This window comes from Rhinopithecus bieti, unplaced genomic scaffold, assembly GCF_001698545.2.
Source record: "Rhinopithecus bieti isolate Rb0 unplaced genomic scaffold, ASM169854v2 scaffold_1853, whole genome shotgun sequence".
Taxonomy (NCBI): Eukaryota; Metazoa; Chordata; class Mammalia; order Primates; family Cercopithecidae; genus Rhinopithecus; species Rhinopithecus bieti.
Window position 1 is genome coordinate 113,439 of NW_016804151.1, and position 26,388 is coordinate 139,826.

The window sequence follows — 26,388 nt, forward strand, 5'->3', positions numbered from 1 at the left end:
AAAGTTTGTCTTTCTATTCCTAGCTTATTTCACTTAAAATAATGATCTTCAGTCTCACTCATGTTGCAAATGACTGGATCTCACTCTTTTCGTGGCAGAATAGTATTCCATTGTGTATGTGTATGCACCACATTTTCTTTATGCATTAATCTGTTGATGGACATTTAGGTTGCTTCCAAATTTTCGCTATTATAAACAGTGCTGCAACAAACAAAGAAATGCAGATATCTCTTTGATACACTGATTTTCTTTCTTTTGGGTATATACCCAGCAGTGGAATTGCTGAGTTATATGGTAGTTCAATTTTTAGTTTTTTTGAGGAACCTCCAAACTCCTCTCCTCTCACCAACAGTGTAGAGGGTCCCCTTTTCACCACATCCTCACCAGCATTTGTTATCGCCTTTTTGGTATAAGCCATTTTAACCGGGGTGAGAGGATATGTCATTGTAGTTTTGGTTTGCATTTCTCTGATTATCAGTGATGTTGAACATCTTTTCATATACCTGTTTGCCATTTGTATGTCTTCTTTTTAGAAATGTCTATTCTAAATGTAAATCTTTTGCTCATCTTTTGATCTGATTATTAGATTTTTTTTTTTACTTATAGAGTTGTTTGAACTCCTTATATATTCTGGTTATTACTCTCTTGTCAGATGAGTAGTTTGCAAATATTTTCTCCCATTGTGTGGGTTGTCTCTTCACTTTATTGATTGCTTCCTTTGCTATACAAAAGCTTTTTAACTTGAGGTAATCCCATTTGTCCATTTTTGCTTTGGTTGTTCATGCTTGTGAGGTATTGGTCAAGAAATCTTTGCCCAGACCAATGTCCTGGAGGTTTTCCCAAATGTTTTCTTATAATAGGTGTACATTTTGAAGGGTCCTAATTCAAGTCTTAATCGCATTTTGGCTTGATTTTTTGTATATGAAAGAGATGGGGTCCTAGAATTACATTCCTCTTGAGGTCCTAGTATTCAAGTCTTTAATCCATTTTGGCTTGATTTTTGTATATGACAAGAGATGGGGGTCTAGATTCATTCTCCTGCATATGGATATCCAGTTTTTTCAGTACCATTTATTGAAGAGACTGTCTTTATGTTCTTGGCATCTTTGTCAAAAATGAGTTTACTGTGGGTGTGTGGATTTATTTCTGGGTTCTCTATTCTGTTCCATTGGTCTGTGTGTCTGTTTTTATGCCAGTACCATGCTGTTTTGGTTACTATAGCTCTGTAGTTTAATTTGAAGTCAGGTAATGTGATTCCTCCAGTTTTGTTTTTCTGGTTTAGGATAGCTTTGGCTATTCTGGGTCTTTTGTGGTTTCATATACATTTTAGAACAGTTTTTTCTATTTATATGAAGAATGTCATTGGTATTTATTTTGATAGGGATTGCATTTAATTTCTAGATTGCTTTGTGTAGCATGGGCATTTTAACAAAATTGATTCTTCCAATCCATGAACTTGGAATATTTTTTTCAATTTCTTTCATCAGTGTTTTATAATATTCATTATAAAAATCTTTCACTTATTTGGTTAAATTAATTACTAGGTCTTTAATTTTATATGTGGCTATTATAAATGGGATTTAAATTTTTTTCACATTGTTCACCTGGCATATAGAAATGTTACTGATTTTTGTGTGTTGATTTTGTATTTTGTAACTTCACTGTATTTATCAGTTCTAATAGTTTTCTTGTGAAGTCTTGAGGTTTTTCCAAATATAAGATCATATTATCTGCAAACAAGGATAATTTGACTTCTTGCTTTCCAATTTAGATGTCCTTTATATCTTTCTCTTGTCTGATGGCTCTAGCTCAGACTTGTAGTACTATGTTGAACAAGAGTGATGACAGTGGACATTCTTGTCATGTTTCAGATTTTAGAGAAAAGCCTTTCAGTTTTTCCCCATTCAGTATGATACCAACTGTGGGTCTGCCATATGTGGTTTTTATTATGTTGATGTATATTCCATCTATCCAGTTTTTTAAGGGTTTTTATCATGAAGGGATATTATATTTTATCAAATGCTTCTTCAGCATCAATTGAAATGATCATATGGTTTTACCCTTCATTCTGTTGATATAATGTATTACAGTGATTGATTTACCTATGTTGAACCATCTTTGCATCCCAGGGATAAATCCCACTAACTCATGATGGATGATCTTTCTAATGCATTGTTGATTTCATTTGCTAGTATTTTCTTGAGGTTTTTTGCATTAATATTCATCAGAGATATTGGCCCATAGTTTTCTTCTTTTGATGTGTATTTGTCTGGTTTTGATATCAGGGTAACACTAGCCTCATAGAATGATATTGGAAGTATTCCCTCCTCCTCTAATTTTCAGAACATTTTGATTAAGATTTGTATTCATTCGTCTTTAAATGTTTAGTAGAATTCAACAGTAAAGCCATTAGGTTCTGGGCTTTTCTTCACTGGGAGACTTTGTATTATCACTTTGATCTCATTACTTGTTATTGGTCTTTTCAGATTTTTTATTTCTTCCTGATTCAATCTCAGTAGGTTGTATGTATCTAGGAATTTGTCCATTTCTTCTATATCTTCCAATTTATTGGCCTGTAGTTGCTCATACTAGCCACTAATGATCCCTTGAATTTCTTCAGTAACAGTTTTAATATCTCCTTTTTCATTTTTTATTTTATTTGGATCTTCTCCCTTTTTTTCTTAGTCTGGCTAAAGGTATGTCAATTTTGTTTAACTTTTCAAAAAAGCCAACTTTTTGTTTCACTGATCATTTGTATTGTTGTTTTCAGTTCAATTCCATTTGTTTCTGCCCTGATCTTTATTATTTCTTTTCTTTTACTAATTTTGGGTTTGGTTTGCTCTTGCTTCTCTAGTTCTTTAAGATACATCATTAAAATGCTCATTTGAAGTTTTTCCTCTCTTTTGATATAGGCACTTACAGCTACAAAATTCCTAGTACTGCTTTTGCTGTATCCCATAGGTTTTGGTATGTTGTGTTTCCATTATTTTGTTTCAAGAAATTTTTCAATTTCTTCCTAATTTATTGATTGACTCACTGGTCATTTGGAAGTATATTGTTAAATTTCCACACATTTTGTATAGTTTCCAAAATTCCTCGTTATTAATTTTTAGTTTTACTCCATTGTGATCAGAGAAGATACTTGATATTGTTTCCCTTTATTCTGAATGTTTTAAGACTGCTCAGTGACCTAACATATGGTCTATCTGTAAAAATAATCCATGTGCTGAGGAAAAGAATGTGTATTCTGCAGCTCTTGAATGAAATGTTCCCTAAATATATATTAGATCCATTTCATGTATAGTGAAGATTAAATCTGATGTTTGTTGATTTTCTGTCTGGAAGATCTTTGCAATGCTAAAAGTGGAGTGTTGAAGTCTCCAGTTATTATTATATTGAAGTCCATCTCTCTCTTTCGCTCTAATAGTATTTCCTTTATGTATCTGAGTGCTCCTGTGTTGCGTGCATATATATTTTAAATTGTTATATCCTCTTGCTGAATTGACCCCTTTATCATTATGTAGTGACCTTCTTTGTCCTTTCTTATATTTTTTGTCTTGAAATCTATCTTTTCGGATATAAGTACAGTGACTCTTCCAATTTTTTTGGTTTCCATGGATATGAAATATCTTTTTCTACCAGTTTATTTTCACTCTGTGTGTCTTTATAGGTGAAGTGTGTTTTCTTGTAGGCTGAACAGATCAATTAATCTTACTTTTTCTTCCATTCAGAGAGTCTATGTCTTTTGATTGGGGAGTTTAGTCCATTTACATTCAATGTTATTATTTATAAGAACTTACTCCTGTCATTTTATTATTTGTATTCTAGTTGTGTTATGGTTTCTTCTTTCTTTCCTTCCTGTCTTCCTCTAGTCAAGGTAATTTTCTCTGGCGTTATAATTTCATTTATTTTTATTTTTTGTATATTTATTGTATGTTTTTGGTTTGTGGCTACCACGGGGCTTGCAAATACAATCTTATAAACCATTACGTTAACCTGTTAACAACTTAATACTATTTGCATAAACAAAAAAGATGCCTTAATTTCATCCCTCTGCTTAACTTTTTGTTGCTTCTATTTATATGTTATTATACTGTCTATGTCTTGAAAAGTTGTTGCAGTTATTATTATTGATTGGCTCATCATTTAGTCTTTCTGCTTAGGGTAAGAATAGGTTATATACCACAGTTACAGTGTTATAATATTCTGTGTTTTTCTGTGTACTTACTATTACCAGTGAGTTTTGTGCCTTCAGGTGACTATTTTATTGCTCATTAATATCCTTTTCTTTCTGATTGAGTTACTCCCTTTAGCATTTCTTGTAGGATAGGTCTGGTATTGATGAAATCCCTCAGCTTTTGTTTATCTGGAAAAGCCTTTATTTCTCCTTCATGTTTGAAGGATATTTTCATCAGATATACTATTCTAGTGTAACATAGTTTTCCTTCAGCACTTTGAATATGTCGTGTCACTCTCTCAAGGCCTGTAAGGGTTCCACTAAAAGTCTGCTGCCAGATGTATTGGAATTCCATTGTATATTATTTGTTTCTTTTCTCTAGCTGCTTTTAGGATCCTTTTTTTATCCTTGACTTTTGGGAGTTTGATTGTTAAATGCCTTAGGTAGTCTTCTTTGGGTTAAATCTGGTTGGTGTTCCACAGCCTTTTTGTACTTGGATATTGATATCTTTCTCTAGATTTGGGAAGGTTTCTGTTATTATCCCTGTGAATAAACTTTTAACCCCTATCTCTTTCTCCGTGCCCTCTTTAAGGCCACTGACTCTTAGATTTGCCCTCTTGAGGCTATTTTCTAGATCTTGCAGGCATGCTTCATTGTTTTTTATTCCTTTTGTCAGCTCCATTTTCAAATAGACTGCCTTCAGTCTCACTAATTCTCTTTTGCTTGATGAATTCTGCCATTAAAGTACTCCAATGCATTCTACAGTATGCTTATTGCATTTTTCATCTCTCAGAATTTCTGCTTGATTCTTTTCATTAATCTCTTTGTTACATTTATCTGACAGAATTCTGAATCCCTTCTTGGTGTTATGTTGAATTTCTTTGAGTTTACTCAACATAGCTATTTCAAATTCTCTGTCTGAAAGGTCACATATCTCTATTTCTCCATGATTGGTCCATGGTGCCTTATTTACTTCATTTGGTGAGGTCATGTTTTCCTGAATGGTGTTGATGATAGCAGACATTCTTCAGTGTCTGGGCATTGAAGACTTAGGTATTTATTGTAGTCTTCATTGTCTGGGTTATTTGTAATTGTCCTCCTTGGGAAGGCTTTGCAGAGATTTGCAAGGACTTAGGTGTTGTAATGTAAGTTGTATCCACTTTGTATCTCCAAGCCAAGTAACATTGTGGTTCTTGCAGACTCATAGAGGTACTGCCTTGATCGTCTTGGACAAGATCTGTGAGAATTCTCTGGATTACCAAGAAGGGACTCTTGTTTCTTCTCTTACTTTCTGCCAAACATATTCTCTCTGTCTCTCTGTTGTGAACCACCTAAAGCTGGGGGTAGAGTTACACGAGCATCCCTGCGGCCACCACCACTATGACTGCACTAGGTCGACCTGAAGCCAGTACAGCACTGAGTCTCACCCAAGACCTACTGTGATCACTCCCTGGCCTATGTTCTCTCAAAGCCTGTGGAGCTCTACGATTAGCATGTGGCAAAGCCAGCCAGGCCTGTGTTCCTCCCTTCAGAACAGTGAGGTCCCCCAGGACATGGGTGGGTCTGTCCAGGAGTCAGGGACTAGGGTCAAAAAGGACTGCCCAGGAGTCAGGGACTAGGGTCAAAAACCTTGGAAGTCTACCTGGTGTTCCATTGTATTGCAGCTTAGCTGGCCCTCAAACTGAGATGCAATCCTTTCCACTCTTCCCTCCCCTTTCCAAAGGCAGAGGAGCCTCACCTTGTAGACATGATAATCCCAGGTCACGAGGAGTACTGCCAGACTACCACTGATGTTCCCTTAAGGCCCAAGGACTCTGAAGTCAGCTTGTGGTGAATGCTACCAGGCCCACGATTCACTCTTCAGGGCAGTGGGTTCCCGTTGGCCTAAGGCAGGTCTACAAAATCCCATCCAAAAGTCAAGTCCTGGAATCCGGGATCCCAAGAGCCCACTTGATGCTCTGCCCCCTGTAACTATGCTGGGATCTAAGGTGCAAAAGAAAGTCCCCTTTACTTTTTCCTCTGCTTTCCTCAAGCAGAAGGAGTTTTGTTCCATAGCCACCATAGCTGGTAATGTACTGAGTCTCAGCTGAAGCCAGCAAGTCTCAGAGATTCACCCAAGGCCCACAGTGTAGTACCCGGGTATTGCTGCTGGTTATTCAAGGACCAAGGGCTCTTCCATTAGCAGGTAATGAATGCTGCCAGGACAGGTCTTTTCCTTCAAGGCAATGGGTTCCCTTTTGGCCCAGGGTATGTTTAGAAATGTCTGGGAGCTAGGACCTGGAACAGGGCCTCATGATTCTGACTGGTGAACTATCCTGCTGTGGCTGAGCTGGCATCCAACATGCAAGACAAAGTCCTCCCCACTTTTCCCTCTCCTCTCCTCAAGGGGAAGGAAAGTGTCTTTTTTGGAGCCACAAGCTGTGTAGTTTGGGGTTAGGGGAGGGCTGATGCCAGCACTGCCTTGGCTGATCATTACCCACCCCTGCTGACAAGTAAAAAACCACCCACACAGAAGAAACACCTTCATAAGAACCCAAAGTCAGGTGAACATGCATAGTACCTGGTTTTAGCTTCATATCTCTGAAAGAGGTACTCCAGAGATAGAAAAAAACAGTCCTGAATCACTCCACTCCCGCCACCCCCAGCCCCAGTGGCAGCAGTGTGGTGCTAAGAGGATCTCTGGGTGCTGAGTGAGGGAGAACACAGCAATTGTGAGGCACTAAACTCAGTGCTGTCCTGTTAGAGCAGGAAGGAAAACTGGATAAAACTCAGCCAATGCCAACCCACAGAGGGAGCATTTAAACCAACCCTAGTCAGAGGGGACTCAGGGATCTGGGTAATGATCAGTGGAGCTTTCTATTCCACCACCTTGGTACACCCCCCATTTCTTTATTTTCCTTGGCCGCTTACATGTCTTCTTTTGGAAAAATGTCTGTTCATCTGTTCATGTTCTTTACCCACTCTTTAATGAGTTTTTTTTTTTTTTTTTTTTTTTTTTTTTTTTTTTTTTTAGACGTGGTCTCCTCTGCAGACCAGGCTAGAGTGCAGTAGTGTGAACACAGCTCATGCAGCCTCAACCTCCCAAGTTCAAGTGGTCTTCCCAACTCAGCCCCCTAAGTAGCTGGGACTATAGGCCTGTACCACCACACCAAACTAATTTTTGTACTTTTTTTTTTTTTTAGTAATAATGTGGTTTTGCCATGTTGCCCAGGCTGGTCTCAAACTCTTGTGCTCAAGCAATCTGCCTGCCTTGGCCTCCCAATGTGCTAGGATTACAGGCATGAGCCACCATGCCTGGGCTATTTTCTTTCTTATTGAGTTGTTTGAATTTTTTTGTAGATTCTGAATATTAGTTCTTTGTCAAATGCATACTATGCAAATACTTTCTCTCATCCTGTGGATTGTCTGTTTACTCAGCTGATTCTTTCTTGCACTGTGCAGAAACTTTAGTTTAATAAAGTTCCATTTGTCTGTTTTTGTTTTTGTTGTGTTTTCTTTTGAAGACTTAGTAAAATTTCTTTACCCAAGCCAATGTGCAGAAGAGTTTTTCCTAGTTTCTCTTTTATAATTTTATAGTTTTGGGTCTTATATTTAAGTCTTTAATCTCTCTTAATTTTTGTATATGGTAAGAAATAGGGATTTTAAAAATTTGTGTCATCTACAATTTCTTTCATCAATGTTTTATAGTTCTTCTTATAGAGATATCTCACCTCCTTGGTTAAATGTATTTCTAAGTATTTTGTATTGTTGTAGCTATTGTAGATGGGATTTATTCTTGATTTGGCTCTTGGCTTTATCCTTGTTGGCATATGAAAATGCTACTGATTTCAGTATGTTGATTTTATATCCTAAAACTTTACTGAAGTCATTTATCAAATATAGGAGTCTTTTGGAGGAGTCTTTAGGGTTTCTGCATGTGCATCATATCATCAGTGAAGAGGGATGCTTTTACATCCTCTTTTCCAGTTTGGATGCCCTTTATTTATTTCTCTTGTCTGATTGCTCTAGTTAGGTCTTCCAGTACTGCATTGAATAGAAGTGGTGAGAGTGGACAACCTTGCCTTGTTCCAGTTCTTAGGAGAAGTGGTTTCATCTTTTCCCCATTCAGTAAGATATTGGTTGTGGGTTTGTCATATATAGCTTTTATTATTTATTATACTTTATGTTCTAGGGTACATGTGCACAACATGCAAGTTTGTTACATATGTATACATGTGCCATGTTGGTGTGCTGCACCCATTAACTAGTCATTTACATCAGGTATATCTCCTAATGCTATCCCTCCTCCCTCCCCCCACCCCACAACAGGCCCTGGTGTGTGATGTTCCCCTTCCTGTGTACAAGTGATCTCATTGTTCAATTCCCACCTATGAGTGAGAACATGCAGTCGTTTGTTTTCTCTTCTTGCAATAGTTTGCTGAGAATGATGGTTTCCAGCTGCATCCATGTCCCTGCAAAGGACATGAACTCATTCTTTTCATGGCTGCATAGTATTCCATGGTGTATATGTGCCACATTTTCTTAATCCAGTCTGTCATTGTTGGACATTTGGGTTGATTCCAAGTCTTTGCTATTGTGAATAGTACCTCAATAAACAGGCTTTTATTATTTTGAGGTATGTTCCTTATGTGCCTCATTAAGGGTTTTTCTCATGAAGGAAAGCTGGATTTTATCAAATGCTTTTTGTACATTTATTGCAATGATTATTGTTTTTAGTTTTGTTTATGTGGTGAATCACATTTATTGATTTTTTTATGTCGAATCATCCTTACATCCTTGGAATGAAACCTACTTGATTGAGGTACATTATCTTTTTCATGTTCTGTTGGATTTGATTTGCCAGTATTTTGTTGAAAATGTTTTCTTCAATAAAAGATGCCAGTGAGACTGTGGAGAAATAGAAAGTTTTTACACTGTTGGTGGGAATGTAAATTAGTTCAAACATTGTGGAAGACAGTGTGGCATTTCCTCAAAGACCTAAAACCAGAAATACCATTTGACCCAACAATCTCATTACTGGGTATATACCCAAAGGAGCATAAATCATTCTATTATAAAGATCCATGAACATGTATGATCATTGCAGCACTATACACAATAACAAAGACATGGAATAAGCCTAAACATCCATCAATACTAGATTAGATAAAGAAAATGTGGTATGTATATGCCATGGAATACTATGCATCCATAAAAGGGAATGAGATCATGTCATTTGCACAGACATGGATGAAGCTGGAAGCCATTATCCTCAGCAAACTAATGCAGAAACAGAAAACCAAACATCACATATTCTCACTTATAAATGGGAGCTGAACAATGAGAACACATGGAAAAAGGGAAGGGAACAACACAAACTGGGGCCTGGCAGAGGCAGGGAGGAGGGAAAGCAACAGGATAAATAGCCAATGCATGTAAGGCTTAACACCGAGGTGATGGGTTGATAGGTGCAGCAAACCACCATAGCACACATTTACCTAATGTAACAAACCTGCACATCCTGCACGTGTATCCCAGAACTTAAAATCAAATTAAATTAAATTTTTTAAAAGTTTTCTTATATTTTCATCAGGGATAGCGGCCTGTCATTTTCTGTTTTGTACCCTTGCCATTCTTTGATATTGTGGTGATGGCTTCATAGAATGAGTTAGGGAGGGTTCCCTCCTCCTCAGTTTGTTTTGTGCCTTTGCCATGCTTTGATATTAGGGTAATTATGGCTTCATAGGAATTGGAGCAATTTTAATAGAATTGGTATCAGTTATTCCTTGTATGTCTGGTAGAATTCAACTGTGGATCAGTCTGGTCGTGGACCTTTTTTCTTTTCTTTTTTTTTTTTTATTAATTACTGATTCAATTTTACTACTTGTTATTGGTCTGTTCAGGACTTCTATTTATTCGTGGCTCAATCTTGGGAGATTGTATGTTTCCAATAATTTACACATTTCTTCTAGATTTCATAGTTTGTGTGCACAGAGATGCTCATAGTAGTCTCTGATGATCTTTTGTATTCCTGTGGAATCAGTTGTTTGTCATTGTTATCATTTCTGACTGTGCTTATTTGAGCACATTGTTGCAGTTATTTGAGTCTCAGAGTTGGGGACCAAGCTGGGTGGAGCCAGGCCAGGCAGGACCATCCATAGTCCTCCAGTGGCAGTCATAAGCACCAGCTCTTATGGGAATCCAGAGGGTAAGCACCCAGTGATGTGCCTGTGTGTGGAGCAGAGGAACCTCCACTGCCCTAAGTTCTCTGCATGGAAAGGGAGAGGCAGCCTAAACTCCTAATCTAGAAGAGTGGGTACTCCAAATGCCAGGAGATATGTTCAGGTGTAGAGTGAAGAGACCATCAAGTTGGCTGCACCAAGTTCTCTACTCAGAAAGGGGAGGGTGGCTTACGCTCCTAATCCAGGCAAGCGAGTGCATAAAAATGCCTAGAAATGCCCCAGAAAGGAGCAGAGAAATCACTACTGCACAGGGAAAGGCAGGGGTAGCTCAGGCTCCTAATCCAAGGGAGTGGATGAGCCAAATGCCTGGAAATGTGCCCTGGGCATGGAGCAAAGAAAGTGCTACAGCACCAAGATCTCTGCACAGAAAGCAAGGGGTGGTGCAGGCTCCTAATGCAGGTGAGTAGGTGCATCAAATGCCTGAAAATATGCCTTAGTGTGGAGTGGAGGGAGCACTGCCACCCGAAATTCTTTGCATAGGAAGGGAAGGGTGGCCCATGCTTCTAATTCAGGTGAGCAGGAATGGGATTCTCTCTACTACTCCTTGGAACTAGTAGGACTCATTCTTCTGACTGACCAAGGGAACAGGTTGAGACACCTAGCAATGACATATACAGAGCTGTCATCTCAGTTCTCAAAGGCATCCCTGGTTGTAAAGCTTCCTGCAGCTTCAGAAACTCTCCTTCTGCTCCAGTCCTGCAATAAGAAAGATCCCAATTTCAATGCCTATCTCTGGAGTGCACTCCACATCCACTGCTTGCTGTGGGAACCCTTCACCCACTTCAAAGCAAGTGCTCTGAGGCCCAAGACAAATGCTCATGGTAGCCATCACTGCCAGATCACCAAACAACGATTGACTTTGTATGAGCCCAGTTTGAAAATGTTGCCCTCATCTTGATCCCAAATACTCCCAGACTTTCAACGGGGATCTGTGATGGATTCATCCTAGGAGAAAGAATAAACTGGAAATAGACCAGCTCTCACAATGAACAAAGCCTTGAACATCTAAATCCCTGGTTGGATAAAGAAGATATACCTTTAGCTTAACTGCCTGGCAGAAGCAAAAATAAATCCCCTCTGAAAGAAGATAAATTACTCAGAGACTCAAATTTTCTACACAGAATTTCATACACAATAGTTGACAGTTAATCAAAAACAACCAGAAGTAGACTTTTTTAATTACAAGAGAAAACAAACAATAGAGATAGAATGAAGATATCATTATTCATTATTATAGAGATATCATTATTGCAGTTATTAGATATACCTTTAAAATAAATATGATTAATGTAGTCAAAAGATTAAATAATGAAATGGAATGCAGAACTCAATGGATGAAATCAGCAGCATATTAGAAAAAGCTTAAAATAGAATTGGATATGTCAGAATAAAATATTCAAACTAAAGATTAAAGTTTGAAGAAATAAAATGAAAATATAAAAGAGTGTAAGATAATATGAGACATGGCAAAATGGTCTAACATATAGATTTCAAAAAGAGAGAGGAGAAAGAATGAGGCAGAAGAACCACTGTAAGAGATGATGGCCAAGAATTTTCCAAAACTAAAATAAGGCAAAACAAATGACTAAGTTTGGACAGAAGGAAATGAAACATTTGAAACATTCAAAATTAGCAAATAAATAATTGCATATTTTAAACATTCCAGAAATTCAGAAAAAAGTTCTCAAATTAACCAATTTAGCAAGTTTTCTAGATACAACATCAGTATACAAAGATCAATTGGATTTCTATATATAAACAATAAATAATTAGAAGCTTAATTTTTAGACCAATGAAGCAGAATAGAGAATCCAGAAATAAAGTAAAGTGTAGCCAACTGATCTTCGACAAACAAAAATATAAAGTGGGGACATGACACCCTATTCAACAAATTGTGCTGGGATAATTGGCAAGCTACATGTAGAAGAATGAAAAGTTGATTCTCATCTCTCATCTTATATAAAAACTAACTCAAGATGGATCAAAGACTTAACTCTAAGACCTGAAACATAAAATTCCAGAAAATAGCATCAGAAAAAACCTTTCTAGGCATTGGCTTAGGCAAAGACTTCATGACCAAGGACCCAAAAGCAAATGCAACAAAAATAAGATAAACAGACGGGACTTAATTAAACTAAAAAGCTTCTGCACAGCAAAGGAAATAATCAGCAGAGTAGAGCAACAACCACAGAGTGGGAGAGAATCTTCACAAACTATGCATCCAACAAACGACTAATATCCAGAATCTACAAGGAACTCAAATCAGCAAGAAAGAAACAATCCTATCAAAAAGTGGGCTAAGAACATGAATAGATCATTCTCAAAAGAAAACATACAAATGGCCAAGCAACCTATGAAAATATGCTCCACACCACTAATTATCAGGAAAATGCAAATCAGAACCACAATGTGATACCACCTTACTCCTGCAAGAATGGCCATAATTTAAAAATTAAAAAAATCATAGATGTTGGTGTGGATGTGGTGAAAAGGGAACACTTTTACACTGCTGGTGGGAATGCAAACTAGTACAGCCATTACAGAAAATGGCGTGGAGAGTCCTTAAAGAACTAAAAGTTCTTTAAGTTCACTTGAACTAAAAGTTAAGTTCATTTGATCCAGCAATCCCACTACTGGGTATCTACCCAGAGGAAAAGAAGTCATTATACAAAAAAAGACACTTGCATATGCATGTTTATGGCAGTACAATTTGCAATTGCAAAAATATAAAACTGACCTAAATGTCCATCAATCAATGAATAAAGAAAATGTGGTGTAAATATGCCGTGAAATATTACTCAGCTATTAAAAAGGAATGAAATAATGGTATTTGCAGCAACCTGGATGTAACTGGAGATTATTCTAAGTGAAGTAACTCAAGAATGGAAAACCAAACATCTTGTGTTCTCACTCATAAGTGGGAGCTAGGCTATGAGGATGCAAGGGCATAAGAATGATACAATGAGCCAGATGTGGTGGCTCACGCCTGTAATCCCAGCACTTTGGGAGGCCGAGGTGGGCAGATCATGAGGTCAGGAGTTCAAGACCAGCCTGGGCAACATGGTGAAACCCCGTCTCTAATACAAAAAAAAATTAGCCAGGCATGGTGGCGTGTGCCTATAGTTCCAGCTACTTGGGAGGCTGAGGCAGTAGAACCGCTAGAACCTGGGAGGTGGAGGGTGCAGTGAACCGAAATTGCTCCACTGCACTCCAGCTTGTGCAACAGTATGAGACTTAAAAAAAAAAAAAGGATGCAGTGGACTTTAGGGACTCAGGGGAAAGGGTGGGAAGGGATGAGGGATAAAAGACAACATACTGACTGGCCAAGATGTCCAACTAGAAACAGTGGCAGTCGGAGGCTCCCATTGAAAAGAACCATAATAAGTGTGTTAATCTTTCACTGGCAACCAAGGTATCCAGGTTCTCTCATCAGAACTGACTAGGCAGCTGGTGTGATCCATGGAGAGAAAGGAAGAGCAAGCAGTGTGGTGCAGTGGCCCATCTGAGAGCCACATGGGTAGAGGAGCCCTCACCCCCCAGCCAAGGGAGGCATCCTACCCAGCTGGGGGGACCATGATTTTTCCATGGAACTATGAAACCCACAGATTAGAAGATCCCACTCATGAACCCACACCACTGGGGCCTAGGGCCTTAACCCCAGAGCCATGCAGATTCTTAATAGCGTCTCAGCTGGACTCTGCTTAAACCCATCAAGCCCCTGGGGAGGAGGGGTGACCAGCACCGCAGCTGCCTGCTGTCTAAGCCATTTGAGCCTCTTAGGAAAGGGGCAGCAGCCAGCACTAGGACTCACAACTGCCTAACATATCAAGCTCCCTGGGCAGGGGAAGTGTGGCATCCATCTCTATAGCTCCAGGCTGTGCTTTTCCCCTGCTGGAACCAGTAGGACTGGACAGCTTGGTCCCAAAAGGTGTCCCGAACAGCCCAACACACCAGCTGTGGAAGACTGCAGCTAGAGGATCTCTTCAGGCCTGACCCTGACTCATCCTTCCTCACTGGGTGGGGCTTCCTGCAGAAAATCCAACAACTCTAACCAGAGGCTCAGGGACAGAACCCATAGCTCCCTGGGCCTGAGCCTCTAGCGGGAGGGATAGCTGCAGTCTCTGTGAATCAGCAGACATAGCCTTTCCTCCGGATAGTTCTGAGGAATCCAGGAGCCCAGATGAGTGGGTTTCCCCCCAGCAAATCACACCCCTGCATCAAGGGTCAAAGTGCTTCATTAAATGGGTCCTGTTCCCCATGCCGCCCAACTGGGTGAGACCCTCCAACAGGGGTTGTCAGAAACCCTACACAGGAGCGATCCAACTGGCATCAGGTCAGTGCCCCTGCCAGAAGATGGAGCAGGCACCCATCTTTGCTGTTTTCCAGCCTCCTTGAGTGACATCTCCAGATGCAGGAGTGAACCAGATGAATAGGGCGTGAAATGGACCCCCAGCAAATGGCAGCAGCCCTACAGAAGAGGGACCTGACCATTGAAAGAAAAACAAACAAAAAGCAACAACAACAAAAAAGTCCTCACAAAAACCTCATCCAAGGGTCAGCAGCCTCAAAGATCGAAACTAGGCAAATTCAGAAAGATGAGAAAGAATCAATGACAAAATGCTAAAAACCCAAAAAGCCAGAGTGCCTCTTCTCCAAATGTTTGCAATGTCTCTCCAGCAAGGGCACAGCACTGCACGGAGGATGAGATGGACGAATTGACAGAAGTAGGCTTCAGAAGATGGGTAACAAAAAACTATGCTGAGCTAAAGAAGTATGTTCTAACCCAATGCAAAGAAGCTAAAAACCTTGATAAAAGGTTAGAGGAACTGCTAACTAGAATAAACGGTTTAGAGAGGAACAGAAATGACCTGATGGAGCTGAAAAACAGCACAGGAACTTCGTGAAGCATACACAAGTATCAATAACTAAATCAGCCAAGTGGAAGAAAGAATATCAGAGTTTGAAGACCACTTTATTGAAATAAGGTATGCAAGCAAGAGTAGAGAAAAAAGAATGAAAAGGAACAAACAAAGCCTCCAGGAAACGGGACTTTGTGAAAAGATGGAACTGGTGATAGACTGTGAGATGGGGCGAATGGAAACAAGCTAGAAAACCCCAACCTAGCAATACAGGCCAACATGCAAATCCAGGAAAAGAGAGGGAACACCATTAAGATACTCCACAAGAAGACAAACCGCAAGATACATAATCATCAGATTCTCCAAGGTCAAAATAAGGGAAAAAGTGTTAAGGGCAGCCAGAGAGAAAGGCCAGGTCACCTACAAAGGGAAGCTAATCAGACTGAGTGAACCACTCAGCAGAAACTCTGCAAACCAGAACAGATTGGGGGCCAAATTCAACATTCTTAAAGAAAAGAATTTCCAACCCAGAATTTCATATCCAGCCAAAATAAGCTTAAGTGAAGGAGAAATAAAATCGTTTCCACACAGGCAAATGCTGAGGAATTTTGTCACCACCAGGCCTGCCTGAAAGAAGCACTAAATATGGGGGAAAAAAACACACCAAAATATATTCTTTCAGTTAAGAGAAACAAATAAAGCATATTCAAATAGGAAGAGAGCAAGTCAAATTGTCTCTGTTTGCAGATGCCATGATTTTATATTTAGAAAACAACATCATCTCAGCCCAAAAACTCCTTAAGCTGATGAGCAACTTTAGCAAAGTATCAGGATACAAAATCAATGTGCAAATATTACAAGCTTTTCTTTACACCAACAATAGACAAGCAGAGAGCCAAATTATGAATAAATTCCCACTCACAATCACTACGAAGAGAATAAAATACCTGGGAATACAGCTAACAAGGGATGTAAGGGACCTCTTCAAGGAGAACTACAAATCATGGGTCAAGGAAATAAGAGAGGACAGAAAAAAAAAAAGGAAAAACATTCCATCCTCATGAATAAAAGAATCCATATCATGAATGACTTTGGGTCATACTGCCCAAAGTAATTTATAGATTCAGTGTTATTCCCATCATACTACTATTGACATTCTTCACAAAATTAGAAAAAAGCTAGTTTAAATTTCATATAGGATCAAAAATGATCCCATATAGCCAAGACAATCCTAATCAGGAAGAACAAAGCTGGAGGCATCATGCTACCTGACTTTATACTACAAGGCTACAGTAACCACGACAACATGGTCCTGGTAAAAAAAAAAAATTAAAAAAAAATAAAAAAAAAACCCAGACATTTAGACCAATGGAACAGAAAAGAGACCTCAGAAATAACACCGTATCTACGACTATCTGTCCTTCGACAAACCTACCGAAAGCAAGCAATGGGGAAAGGATTCCCTATTTAATAAATGGTGCTGGGAAAACTGGCTAGCCATATGCAGAAAACTGAAACTGGACCCCTTCCTGACACCTTATACAAAAATTAACTCAACATGGCTTAAATACTTAAATGTAAACCCCAAACCACAAAAACCCTAGAAGAAAACCTGAGCAATACCATTCAGGACATAGACATGGACAAAGACTTCATGACAAAAATGACAAAAGCAATAGCAACAAAAGCCAAAATTGACAAATGGGATCTAATTAAACTAAAGAGCTTCTGCATGGCAAAAGAAACTATCATTAGAGTGAACAGGCAACCTACAGAATGGGAGAAAATTTTTGCAGTCTACCCATCTGAGAAAGGTCTAGCATCCAGAATCTACAAGAAACTTAAATAAATTTACAAGAAAATAAAACAAGTGTCAATAGCTAAATCAACCAAGTGGAAGAAAGAATATCAGAGTCTGAAGTGGTCAAAGTAGCAAAAGTGGGCAAAGGATATGAACAGACACTTCTCAAAAGAAGACTTTTACATGGCCAACAAACTTATGAAAAAAAGCTCAACATCACTGATCATTAGAGAAATGCAAATCAAAACCACAATTGGATACCATCTCACACCAGTAAGAATGGTGATTATTAAAAAGTCAAGAAACAATAGATGCTGGCGAGGTTGTGGAGAAATGGGAATGCTTTTACACTGTTAGTGGGAATTTAAGTTAGTTCAACGATTGTAGAAGACAGTATGGCAATTCCTCAAGGATCTAGAACCAGAAATACCATTTGACCCAGAAATCCAATTACTGGGTATATACCCAAAGGAATACAAATCATTTTATAAAGACACATGCACACATATGTTTACTGCAGCACTATTTACAATAGCAAAGTCATGGAACCAATCCAAATGCCCATCAATGATAGACTGGATAAAGAAAACGTGGTACATATATACCATGGAATGCTATCTAGCCATAAAAAAGAAATGAGATCATGTCCTTTTCAGGGACATGGATGAAGCTGGAAGCCATCATCCTCAGCTAAGTAACACAGGAACAGAAAACCAAACACCACATGTTCTCACTCATAAGTGGGAGTTGAACAATGAGAACACATGGACACAGGGAGGGGAATAACACACACCAGGGCCTGTTTGGGGGTGGGAGGTGAGGGGAAGAAACTTAGAGGATGGGTCAATAGGTGCAAAAAGTTTATTTAAAAGAAATGAAAGGTTATATATGCATTCACATATTTTAAAAAATAACGGAAAAAAAAGAAAATTTCTCTCTACAATTTTTTTTAAAAGACTACATATTGGGTACTGTGTACACTGCTCAGGTGATGGGTGCACCAAAATCTCGGAAATCACTGCTAAAGGACTTAACCATGTAACCAAATACCACCTCTTCCCCCAAAGCCTATTGAAATAAAAAATTAAAATTAAGAAACACCAATACAATGGCACCAAAAATCATCAAATACCTTAAAATAAATGATACACAAAATGAATGCACAGAAAACTGGAAAACATACAGAAAATTTTTAAAAGAGTTCCATAGAAGGATATATTATGCTTATTTATTGAAAGATTAAATATTATGATGATGTCAGTTCTCCTCAAATTGATCTATATAGATTCAATGTATTCCCAAACAAAATCTCATTGGGGATTTTGGGTGTGTGTGTGAAACGTGACAAGCTGATTATAAACTTTATATTAAAACTTAAGTGTTTAAGAAGAGTCAAGATAATTTAAAGAGGAACTAGAGTTGAAGGACTTATATCATGGGATATCAAGATGCATTACACATTAAGGTCATGCAGTAGTGACACAATGATAGACAGAATGGAGCCAAGACATTGACCACACACAATTTATGATCTAGGTGACACTGCCAAGCAGTAAAGTAAGAGCAGTTTTTATCTTAACGGTGCAGGATCAACTATACAGGTATATAAAAATATCTTGACCACAACTTCATGCTGTATAACTCCAAATGGATGGTAGATATAAGCATAAAAGGTAAAATAGTAAAGCTTCTAGAAGTAAATATAGAAGAATATCTTTATGGCTTGAGACAAGCAAACATTTCCTAAACAGTACCTCAAAATTAACCGTAAATGTAAAGATGATAAATTAAACCACATTGAAATTAAGGATTTCTGTTAGTTAAAAAAACAAATGTAAATGGAGAAGTTTAGCCATGAGATAGGAGAAGATATTGTAAGACATGCACCATTTTAAAAAGATTAGTACTCAGAACTTTAAAATGCCTACAAGTGACAAAGAAAAAGATAACTCAATATACAAGCAGGCAAGAGACTTATCTGAATAAGCATTTCAGAAAAGAAGACATCCAAATGGCCAGTAAATACACACATGATCTTATTAATCAACAACAAAAAAATGAAAATTAAAGTTACAATGTGATATTATCACCAAACCTATGAGGATGACTGAAAGGAAAAATTTTAACAATATCAATTGTCCGGAGGACATAGAGCAATGAAAATGTTAGCATACTATTGGTAGGAGTGAAAACTGGTACAGCCACTTTGGATAACTGTTTAGCCGTAACTGCTAAAGTTGAACATAAGCATGCCCAGGAAATCCACCAGTTATATACCAAACAGCAGTTATACAAATACATGCCAAAATTCATGTACAAGAATGCCCATAAGTTCATTATTCATCATGGCCCCAAACTGGAAACAACACAAACGCCCATCAACAGCAGAATGGACTTAGAAAAATGATGCATTCATAAGATACACTAGTATATAGCAGGTTCAGAAATTCTTTCTGTTAAAGGCCCAATAGTAAATATTTTAGACTTTCGGTGCCATATAGTCTCTGTTGCAACTTCTCAACTCTGCTGTGGTAGGGTGAAAACAGCCATAGATATGTAAACAAATGAGCCAATGTGAATGGCTGTATCTCAGGAAAACTTTATTTGCTAGCCTCTGCCATGTAGCAATGGAAATGAGCAAACTATTGCTACATCAAAGAACATGGGTGAATCTTAAAATGTCATGTGAAGCAAAAGAAGGCAGACACAAAAGAATCTATTCTGAAATGTGGAGGAGGAGACTGGGAGAGCCTTTAAGGAGGCTTCCAGGATGCTGCTAATACTCTATTTAATAACCTAAGTGGTAGCCCTGGTGTGTTCCTTTTGTGGTCATTCACCGAGCTGTTGAATATGATTCGTGCACATTTATACTCTCATCTATCTTTCGATAAACAATTTTATGAGACAATAGTTACAAGTACTAAAAGATGACTCAAGGATAATCTAGAGATGCTTTGCTTTGAAAAAAGCAAAGAAGGTAGCCAGATAACATCAGAAAATTTATTTTCATAATGCATGTTGCAGTAACTTTAATTTTTATTGTGTGCATAGGATATTTGGCAAAATCTGGTGGTCATTTACTGCTTAGAGCTGAAATTGAAGTCATGCTTGATGGTGAGTATTGAGGTTATAACAAAATCTTTATGCATAAATCTAAATACATTTACTATTTGTGATTCTAGTCACATATGAGTTCTATTAGGGTGCCAGGCCAGATAGGAAGAGGGTGGTAGTAGTGGTTGGATAATTATGGAAGAATCAATGAAAGGACTGGGTTAAGAGGTATGTATGTTTTTTCTCTTTCTATTCTATTTCCCCTTACTCTCTTTCCCTGTTTCAGTCACTCCATGTATTCCACTAATTGTCTGAGAACTGTCATCCTAGAGCCGTTGGGAACTTTAGAAAGTTGAAAATTCATTTACTCATTCATCTAACAAATGTTTTTTAGCATCTCTTATGTTTATGTGACAGCACTATTTACTGCTAGCAACAGAGTTGCAAATAAAGCAGTCTCTTCCCTCAGAGAATTCACATTTTAGTAGATAGCATTATACAATACATTTGCAGAGGAGGGAATTAAAGAAGGGTAATATTAGTCTATCAAAATGTTTGGGTCTTAGGAATCTCCCTTAGCCTCTGTCTATTGTCCCATCAGGGTCAGAATTACAAATAGTGAGTTATAAAAACAAGTTGGCTGCCTTCCTCCTCTTTCTTTCTTACTAGACTAGTTTTTTAGAACAGTTTCAGGTTCACAGCAATATTGAGCTGCAGGTACAGAGATTTCCCAAGTACCTTCTCTCCTCACCTATGCTTAGCCTCCCCCATTATCGACATCCCCCACCAGAGTGGTACATTTATTATAATTCATGGACCTACATTTATACGTCATTACCTTCCTTCCTTATTCATTCATCCATTCATTCATTCACTCACTCACTCACTCATTCATTCAACACATATTTGACTACCTGCTAAATGCCAAACACTAGAATTTTCCATCTTTCTTACAGTCATTTTCTTCTTTCACTCCCCTTTCTCCTGCTCCTTCTCATCTCTCTGTTTTCTAAATCTCCCCCCTTTGTTTCTATTTCTTTTATCAAGAAATAAAATAGTAATTTCTCACAGTCCACTATCTGGATATAATGGTATTAGCATTTTGTATAATGATATTAGCATTTTGGTCTATGTATTATCCCGGGTTTTTTTTTCTTCTTCTTTTTTTTTTTTTTTTTTTTTTTTTTTTTGAGACGGAGTCTCCCTCTGCCGCCCAGCTGGAGTACAGTGGCAAGATCTCCGCTCACTGAAAGCTCCGCCTCCCAGGTTCCAGCGATTCTCCTGCCTCAGCCTCCAGAGTAACTGGTACTACAGGCGTGGGCCACCATGCCTGGCTAATTTTTTGTATTTTTAGTAGAGACAGGGTTTCACCATGTTAGCCAGGATGGTCTCGATCTCCTGACCTCAAGATCCGCCTGCCTCAGTCTCCCAAAGTGCTGGGATTACAGGCATGAGCCACCGTGCCCTGTCTATCCAGGATATTTTTAAATAATAAAAGCTATTATATATTTTTAACTATCATAACTGTTTTATAACTTTTTTCACTTAGCTGTTTAATATAAACATCTTTCTATGCCAAGAAATAGGGGCCTACAACATGTTAATACATATGTAGTATTTCATTTTATATTCCTAACTTTTAGGCAGTTCCCTATTAATGAACATTTAGACTGATTTTAACTTTTTCATTATGACCAATATGAACCTCTTCCTCAATATACGAATACCTGTTTATGCTATCTAGAAAAATGCTCAACACATAAAAGGTCCTCGGTAATTTTAGTGAATATTCCCATTTTCTTTTAATGGGGTCTGGTGGGGATAGATGATAAAACTTCCTGAATGCTATCAGTCAAAGTTACAAAATGCAGAGGGAATGAAGAGGAGAGATGGAGAGAAGGGGGCACTCTGTGAAAGGTGGCAGGGCTGTTTAGAATTAAAGTTTCATGGCCTCTAAGAAAAAGATAACTTGAACTAAAGTCTCTTCTGATATTACAGTTATTGAACGACTGCTCCGAGATGAGGACCCTGTGATCAAAGAGTTGGCTGAAATAACCTACGATATTTTTAAGAAAATAGCCGATAAACTGACCTCTGCAACTCTTAAACAAAACTTCCAAAAATTGCTTAAATTCTTCTACATCAAAAAATTGAAGCCTCTTTACAATTATAACTCACTCAAGGACCAGATAGACAGTCCCACAGACAGTAAAGATATCAAGAATGATAAGACTTTATAGAAGAGAATGATGATGACATTCATCATTCATAAACAATGGGAAGTCAACAATGTCTTGGAGCTGACCTTAGAAGAAGAATGATTTTTCTTTCCCTCCTGACAACTTGAGTCTGTTTGTAGATGCTTTTCTGAAAAATGCTGGAAGCTTTTACTGTTTCTTCTTAATTCTCTATTCAAATATAGAAATCTGAGAGACCTGGTGTCTCTCTCTGACAGTGATCAGAAGCCCTATTTCATCAAAATCACTAATAATTGAAAATAACATAAGCAACGTGTTTGATGAGAAGCTCTTGGAACTTGATTCAGTCCATAAGCATCTACTGAGCACCTTCTAAGTGCCAGATACTGTGTTAGGCAGTGGAGACATTTGGATGATACAGACAAGGTTCCTGACCTCAGGATGGGCACAGTCTAGTGACACATAGTGTGTTCATTTCTATCCTGCTCGGAGAAATACTGCCTAGGGCAGTGTTAACAAAAAAAGATGTGGAACTTGAAAAATGGGAGAAGGAAATGTATTCTGGGTAAAGGTATTGAGCAATAAGAGTGTAGGGGAAAGTGGAGGAGTTTGTGGGTACAACTATGAGGAGGAAAGAAGAATGAGAAGAGCTGATACCCAAGGGAAGACTACTTTATGCTAATGGGTTTGAGCTTTTTAAAAGAAAGATTGGACAGTCCATCATAGTCAGTGCTCCCATTGCCATCAGAATTATAAAACCTCATCAATGATCTTGCTCAACTTAAGGCTAAGGCTTATCCTTCACTCCTCCTACCTTACCTTCTCTGGATCCCCATATCCTCACCTGAGCATAAGCCATTCTAGCCACAGTAAACTACTTGTAATTAGATGAAAGCACTTTTTCTCTGTTGATTCAGATGTAGTGGCATCTGAATTTGTAATGTGTCAACTTGCAGTTCAAGTACATTTTCCTTTATTTGCTGGGTCACTTCTCTAGTATTGTATGGCAGCCATTCCAGCTTCCCCTACATTCTCCTTCAGCTTCTCTGACTTCTGGCCCAGGTGAGTTTAGTTTTATTGACAAAGGATTCCAGCTTCTCCTGCAGAATACCCACATCATCAACATCAATATTGGAAGCAGTAAGAGATGGACAGAGTTTTGAGCTTGTGGGTTCTACCTTGTCCTTGCTCTTCCCATTTCACATACACCTTCCCTCCCAACTGCCTGCCCTGCATATTTCAAGTTCCAGGATCAGATGTGAAAATGATAGACTTCAGAGACTAGACTACTTATCCTGCTTCCACAATTTCATATGGTCAAATCCCCAGTTCTGCTTCTCTAGTTGAATCCTGACGGATGTATCTGGGATCCATTTTCTTTCCTTCTTTGATCAAGTTGGGTGGGTGTTGTTCCTATATTTTGCCTTAACACCCTATGATTATACCTTTCATTGTTTTTAATCACACTGTAATAAAATTATCTATTTCCTTCTCCTTCTGCCTCATAAAATGGAAGTTTCATGAAAGCAACTATCATGTCTTACACTTGGTTGTGTGCTCTTCAACACTTGTTGAAATGTTAACAAGACATATTACCTTCACACTTCAGTAAAAGTTTTTACATATTTATGAAACGTGGAGTAATAAAAAAATGACTAGAAGCAAAGAATACATAATTTTAATTTATACCTTAACCTGTATTATTTTATATATCCAGGTGTCCCAGATCTCACCTTTCAAAATTAGGGCAAATTTTCATTCCCACCTAATGAACTAGCAGAATACCTAAAGAGGTAGGTTGAATAATGACCTCCCCCAAAATATCCACTTCCTAATCCCTGGAATCTGCAGATATTTTGCTTTATGCGGCAAAAGGAACTTAACAGATGTGATTAAGAATCTTGAGATGGGGAGATTATTTTGGATTATCTAGGTGGGCCCAATGTAATCATAGATTCTTTATAAGAGGAATATGGGAGGTCAGTGAGAAAGGGGATTCACGAAGATGCTACACTTCTTTCTGCAGGTGGAGGTAGGGTCCATGAGCGAAAAAAATGCAAGGAATACAGGTCTAGGAGCTGAAAAAGGCAAGGAAATAGATTTCTATAGAATTTCCAGTGAGCAAGGTCCTACATACATCTTTTTTTATTTTATTTTATTTTTTGAGATGGAGTCTCGCTTTGTCACTCAGGCTGGAGTGCAGTGGCGCGATCTCGGCTCACTGCAAGCTCTGCCTCCCAGGTTCACGCCATTCTCCTGCCTCAGCCTCCCAAGTGGCTGGGACTACAGGCGTCCGCCACCACGCCCAGCTAATTTTTTTTTTTGTATTTTTAGTAGAGATAGGCTTTCACCATGCTAGCCAGGATGGTCTCGATCTCTTGACCTCGTGATCCGCCCTCCTTGGCCTCCCAAAGCGCTGGGATCACAGGCATGAGCCACCGCAGCCGGCCCTACATACATCTTGACTTTGGCCCAGTGAAACCCACTTGGGACACCTGACATCCAGAATTGTATGAAATAAATTCATGTTGTTTTAAGGCCCTGTTTGTGGTAATTTGCTAGAGCAGTGAAAGGAATTTAACATACCTATATTTCTGCAAAACAAAGAAAATCAATTCAACCAATACCCATCAATCAACCAGAGAGCAACTGATATATTAGGCCTTATACAAAGGTTGATATTTCTTTAAAAGGTCTGATAATCCTATTAGACATGATCTTCATCATCTCCTGGTTCTCTCTCCTCCTTCTCCTTTCTGTATCTTCTCTTCACGCCACATTTTCCTGATTTCTTCAGGATCTCTGAGTTGTTTTCACTTTACTTGGTAAAATACTCAACTTTCCAGAGGCTTCACCTCCCACTTGGATATCCAGGTCTTCCATATGCTCTGAAGACATAAGAGTATCCCTTCAATAGATTTCACCTTCTTTAGGAAATAGTTGTGGTTATGAATACCTTTCTTCTTGGCACATGGCTATTATTCCCATTTTTGAAAAATATAATAATCCTTGAAAGCTTCTCCATTGTTTGCTGGAGTAAGAGAGAAATAGTCAACATGGCCTTTAAGGCCATGTAGGATCTGGCCCCCCTTGCCAGCCTCATGGAACACTCTCCTCATCACTCTTCGTGTTCCAGAAACACCGGCTTCCTCAATTCCCCATTCTCCCCATGAATTAGGGCCTTCACTCATGTTCTTCCTGTGCCAGAAGCACTCTTCCTTTTCCCTTACACAGTCAGTTCCTACCCATCCTTCAAAACCCAACTCAGAAGTTATTTCCACAGGAAGCATCTTTGACCCCCATATACCTTTGTAGCACTTACCACAATAACTAGGATAATTAATGATAGAATAAATTAATGGAAAGGTAATTCATCTGCAATTAGTTGCCTCTACTCTGGCCCTGTTGCTAAAATGTCAGCTCCACAAGATCATGAATTGTGTTTGCTTGATTCACTCCTGTATACACATAGGCCATAGTAGTATTTAATACATATTCGTCACATGGATAAATGGATGAGTAAATAGACACCTGAGCAGACTTTCTAATACCAGGTAGCTAGATATGTGTAAGGGAAGAGACAGCCTCAGCTTTATTGAGCATATTGTTGTGGCCCATTATATAGGGAAGTGGGACACATTTGTTGCAGACTTACTACATGATAAGCACTCTGTGTGTGTCTATTTCATTTCATCCTCACAATAATACTGAAAAAAAAGATATTTTTGTTCTCATTGCGTAGTTGAAACAATTTGATAGACTCTGTTGGCTTTGATATCCATGCAAGGGGAGAGGATTCAAGTGATCCCTGGTGAGTTTACTATTCCAGGAGGATATCTGACCTCCGTTTTGTACCACAAAATTATGGTGGCACCCTGTCAGAGAAGGAGGTATCCTGCCTCTGAGAGGCCTTCTCTAACTCACATGTTTCCACAGCACACTTGGCCTAATGGCTGCTTTATCCCAGAAACTACAAAGTGCTTTACTTGTGATATCCGACTTACTCTTCCCAACAATCTTAGCAGCTGGGTATTATCACTGCTCCCATTTTGCTGAAAAGCAATCTGAATCTCAGAGA

At 38.5% G+C, this 26,388-nt stretch overlaps 1 protein-coding gene across 3 annotated transcripts in view; it reads left to right on the forward strand.

Moving 5' to 3' along the window:
• The window catches only part of MROH9 (maestro heat like repeat family member 9), a 133,122-nt gene extending 109,374 nt beyond the window's left edge, over positions 1–23,748 (forward strand). For 2 of the 3 annotated variants that reach the window (XM_017866872.1, XM_017866874.1), the window contains 2 exons: positions 20,110–20,172; positions 22,111–22,490. In XM_017866872.1, the coding sequence (XP_017722361.1) occupies positions 20,110–20,172; positions 22,111–22,352 (305 nt within the window). In that variant the 3' untranslated portion in view covers positions 22,353–22,490. Of the gene's footprint in view, positions 1–20,109; positions 20,173–22,110 lie in introns of all 3 variants that reach the window. The other variant, XM_017866873.1, reaches the window with a different exon arrangement.
• Positions 23,749–26,388: the final 2,640 nt, after the last annotated feature.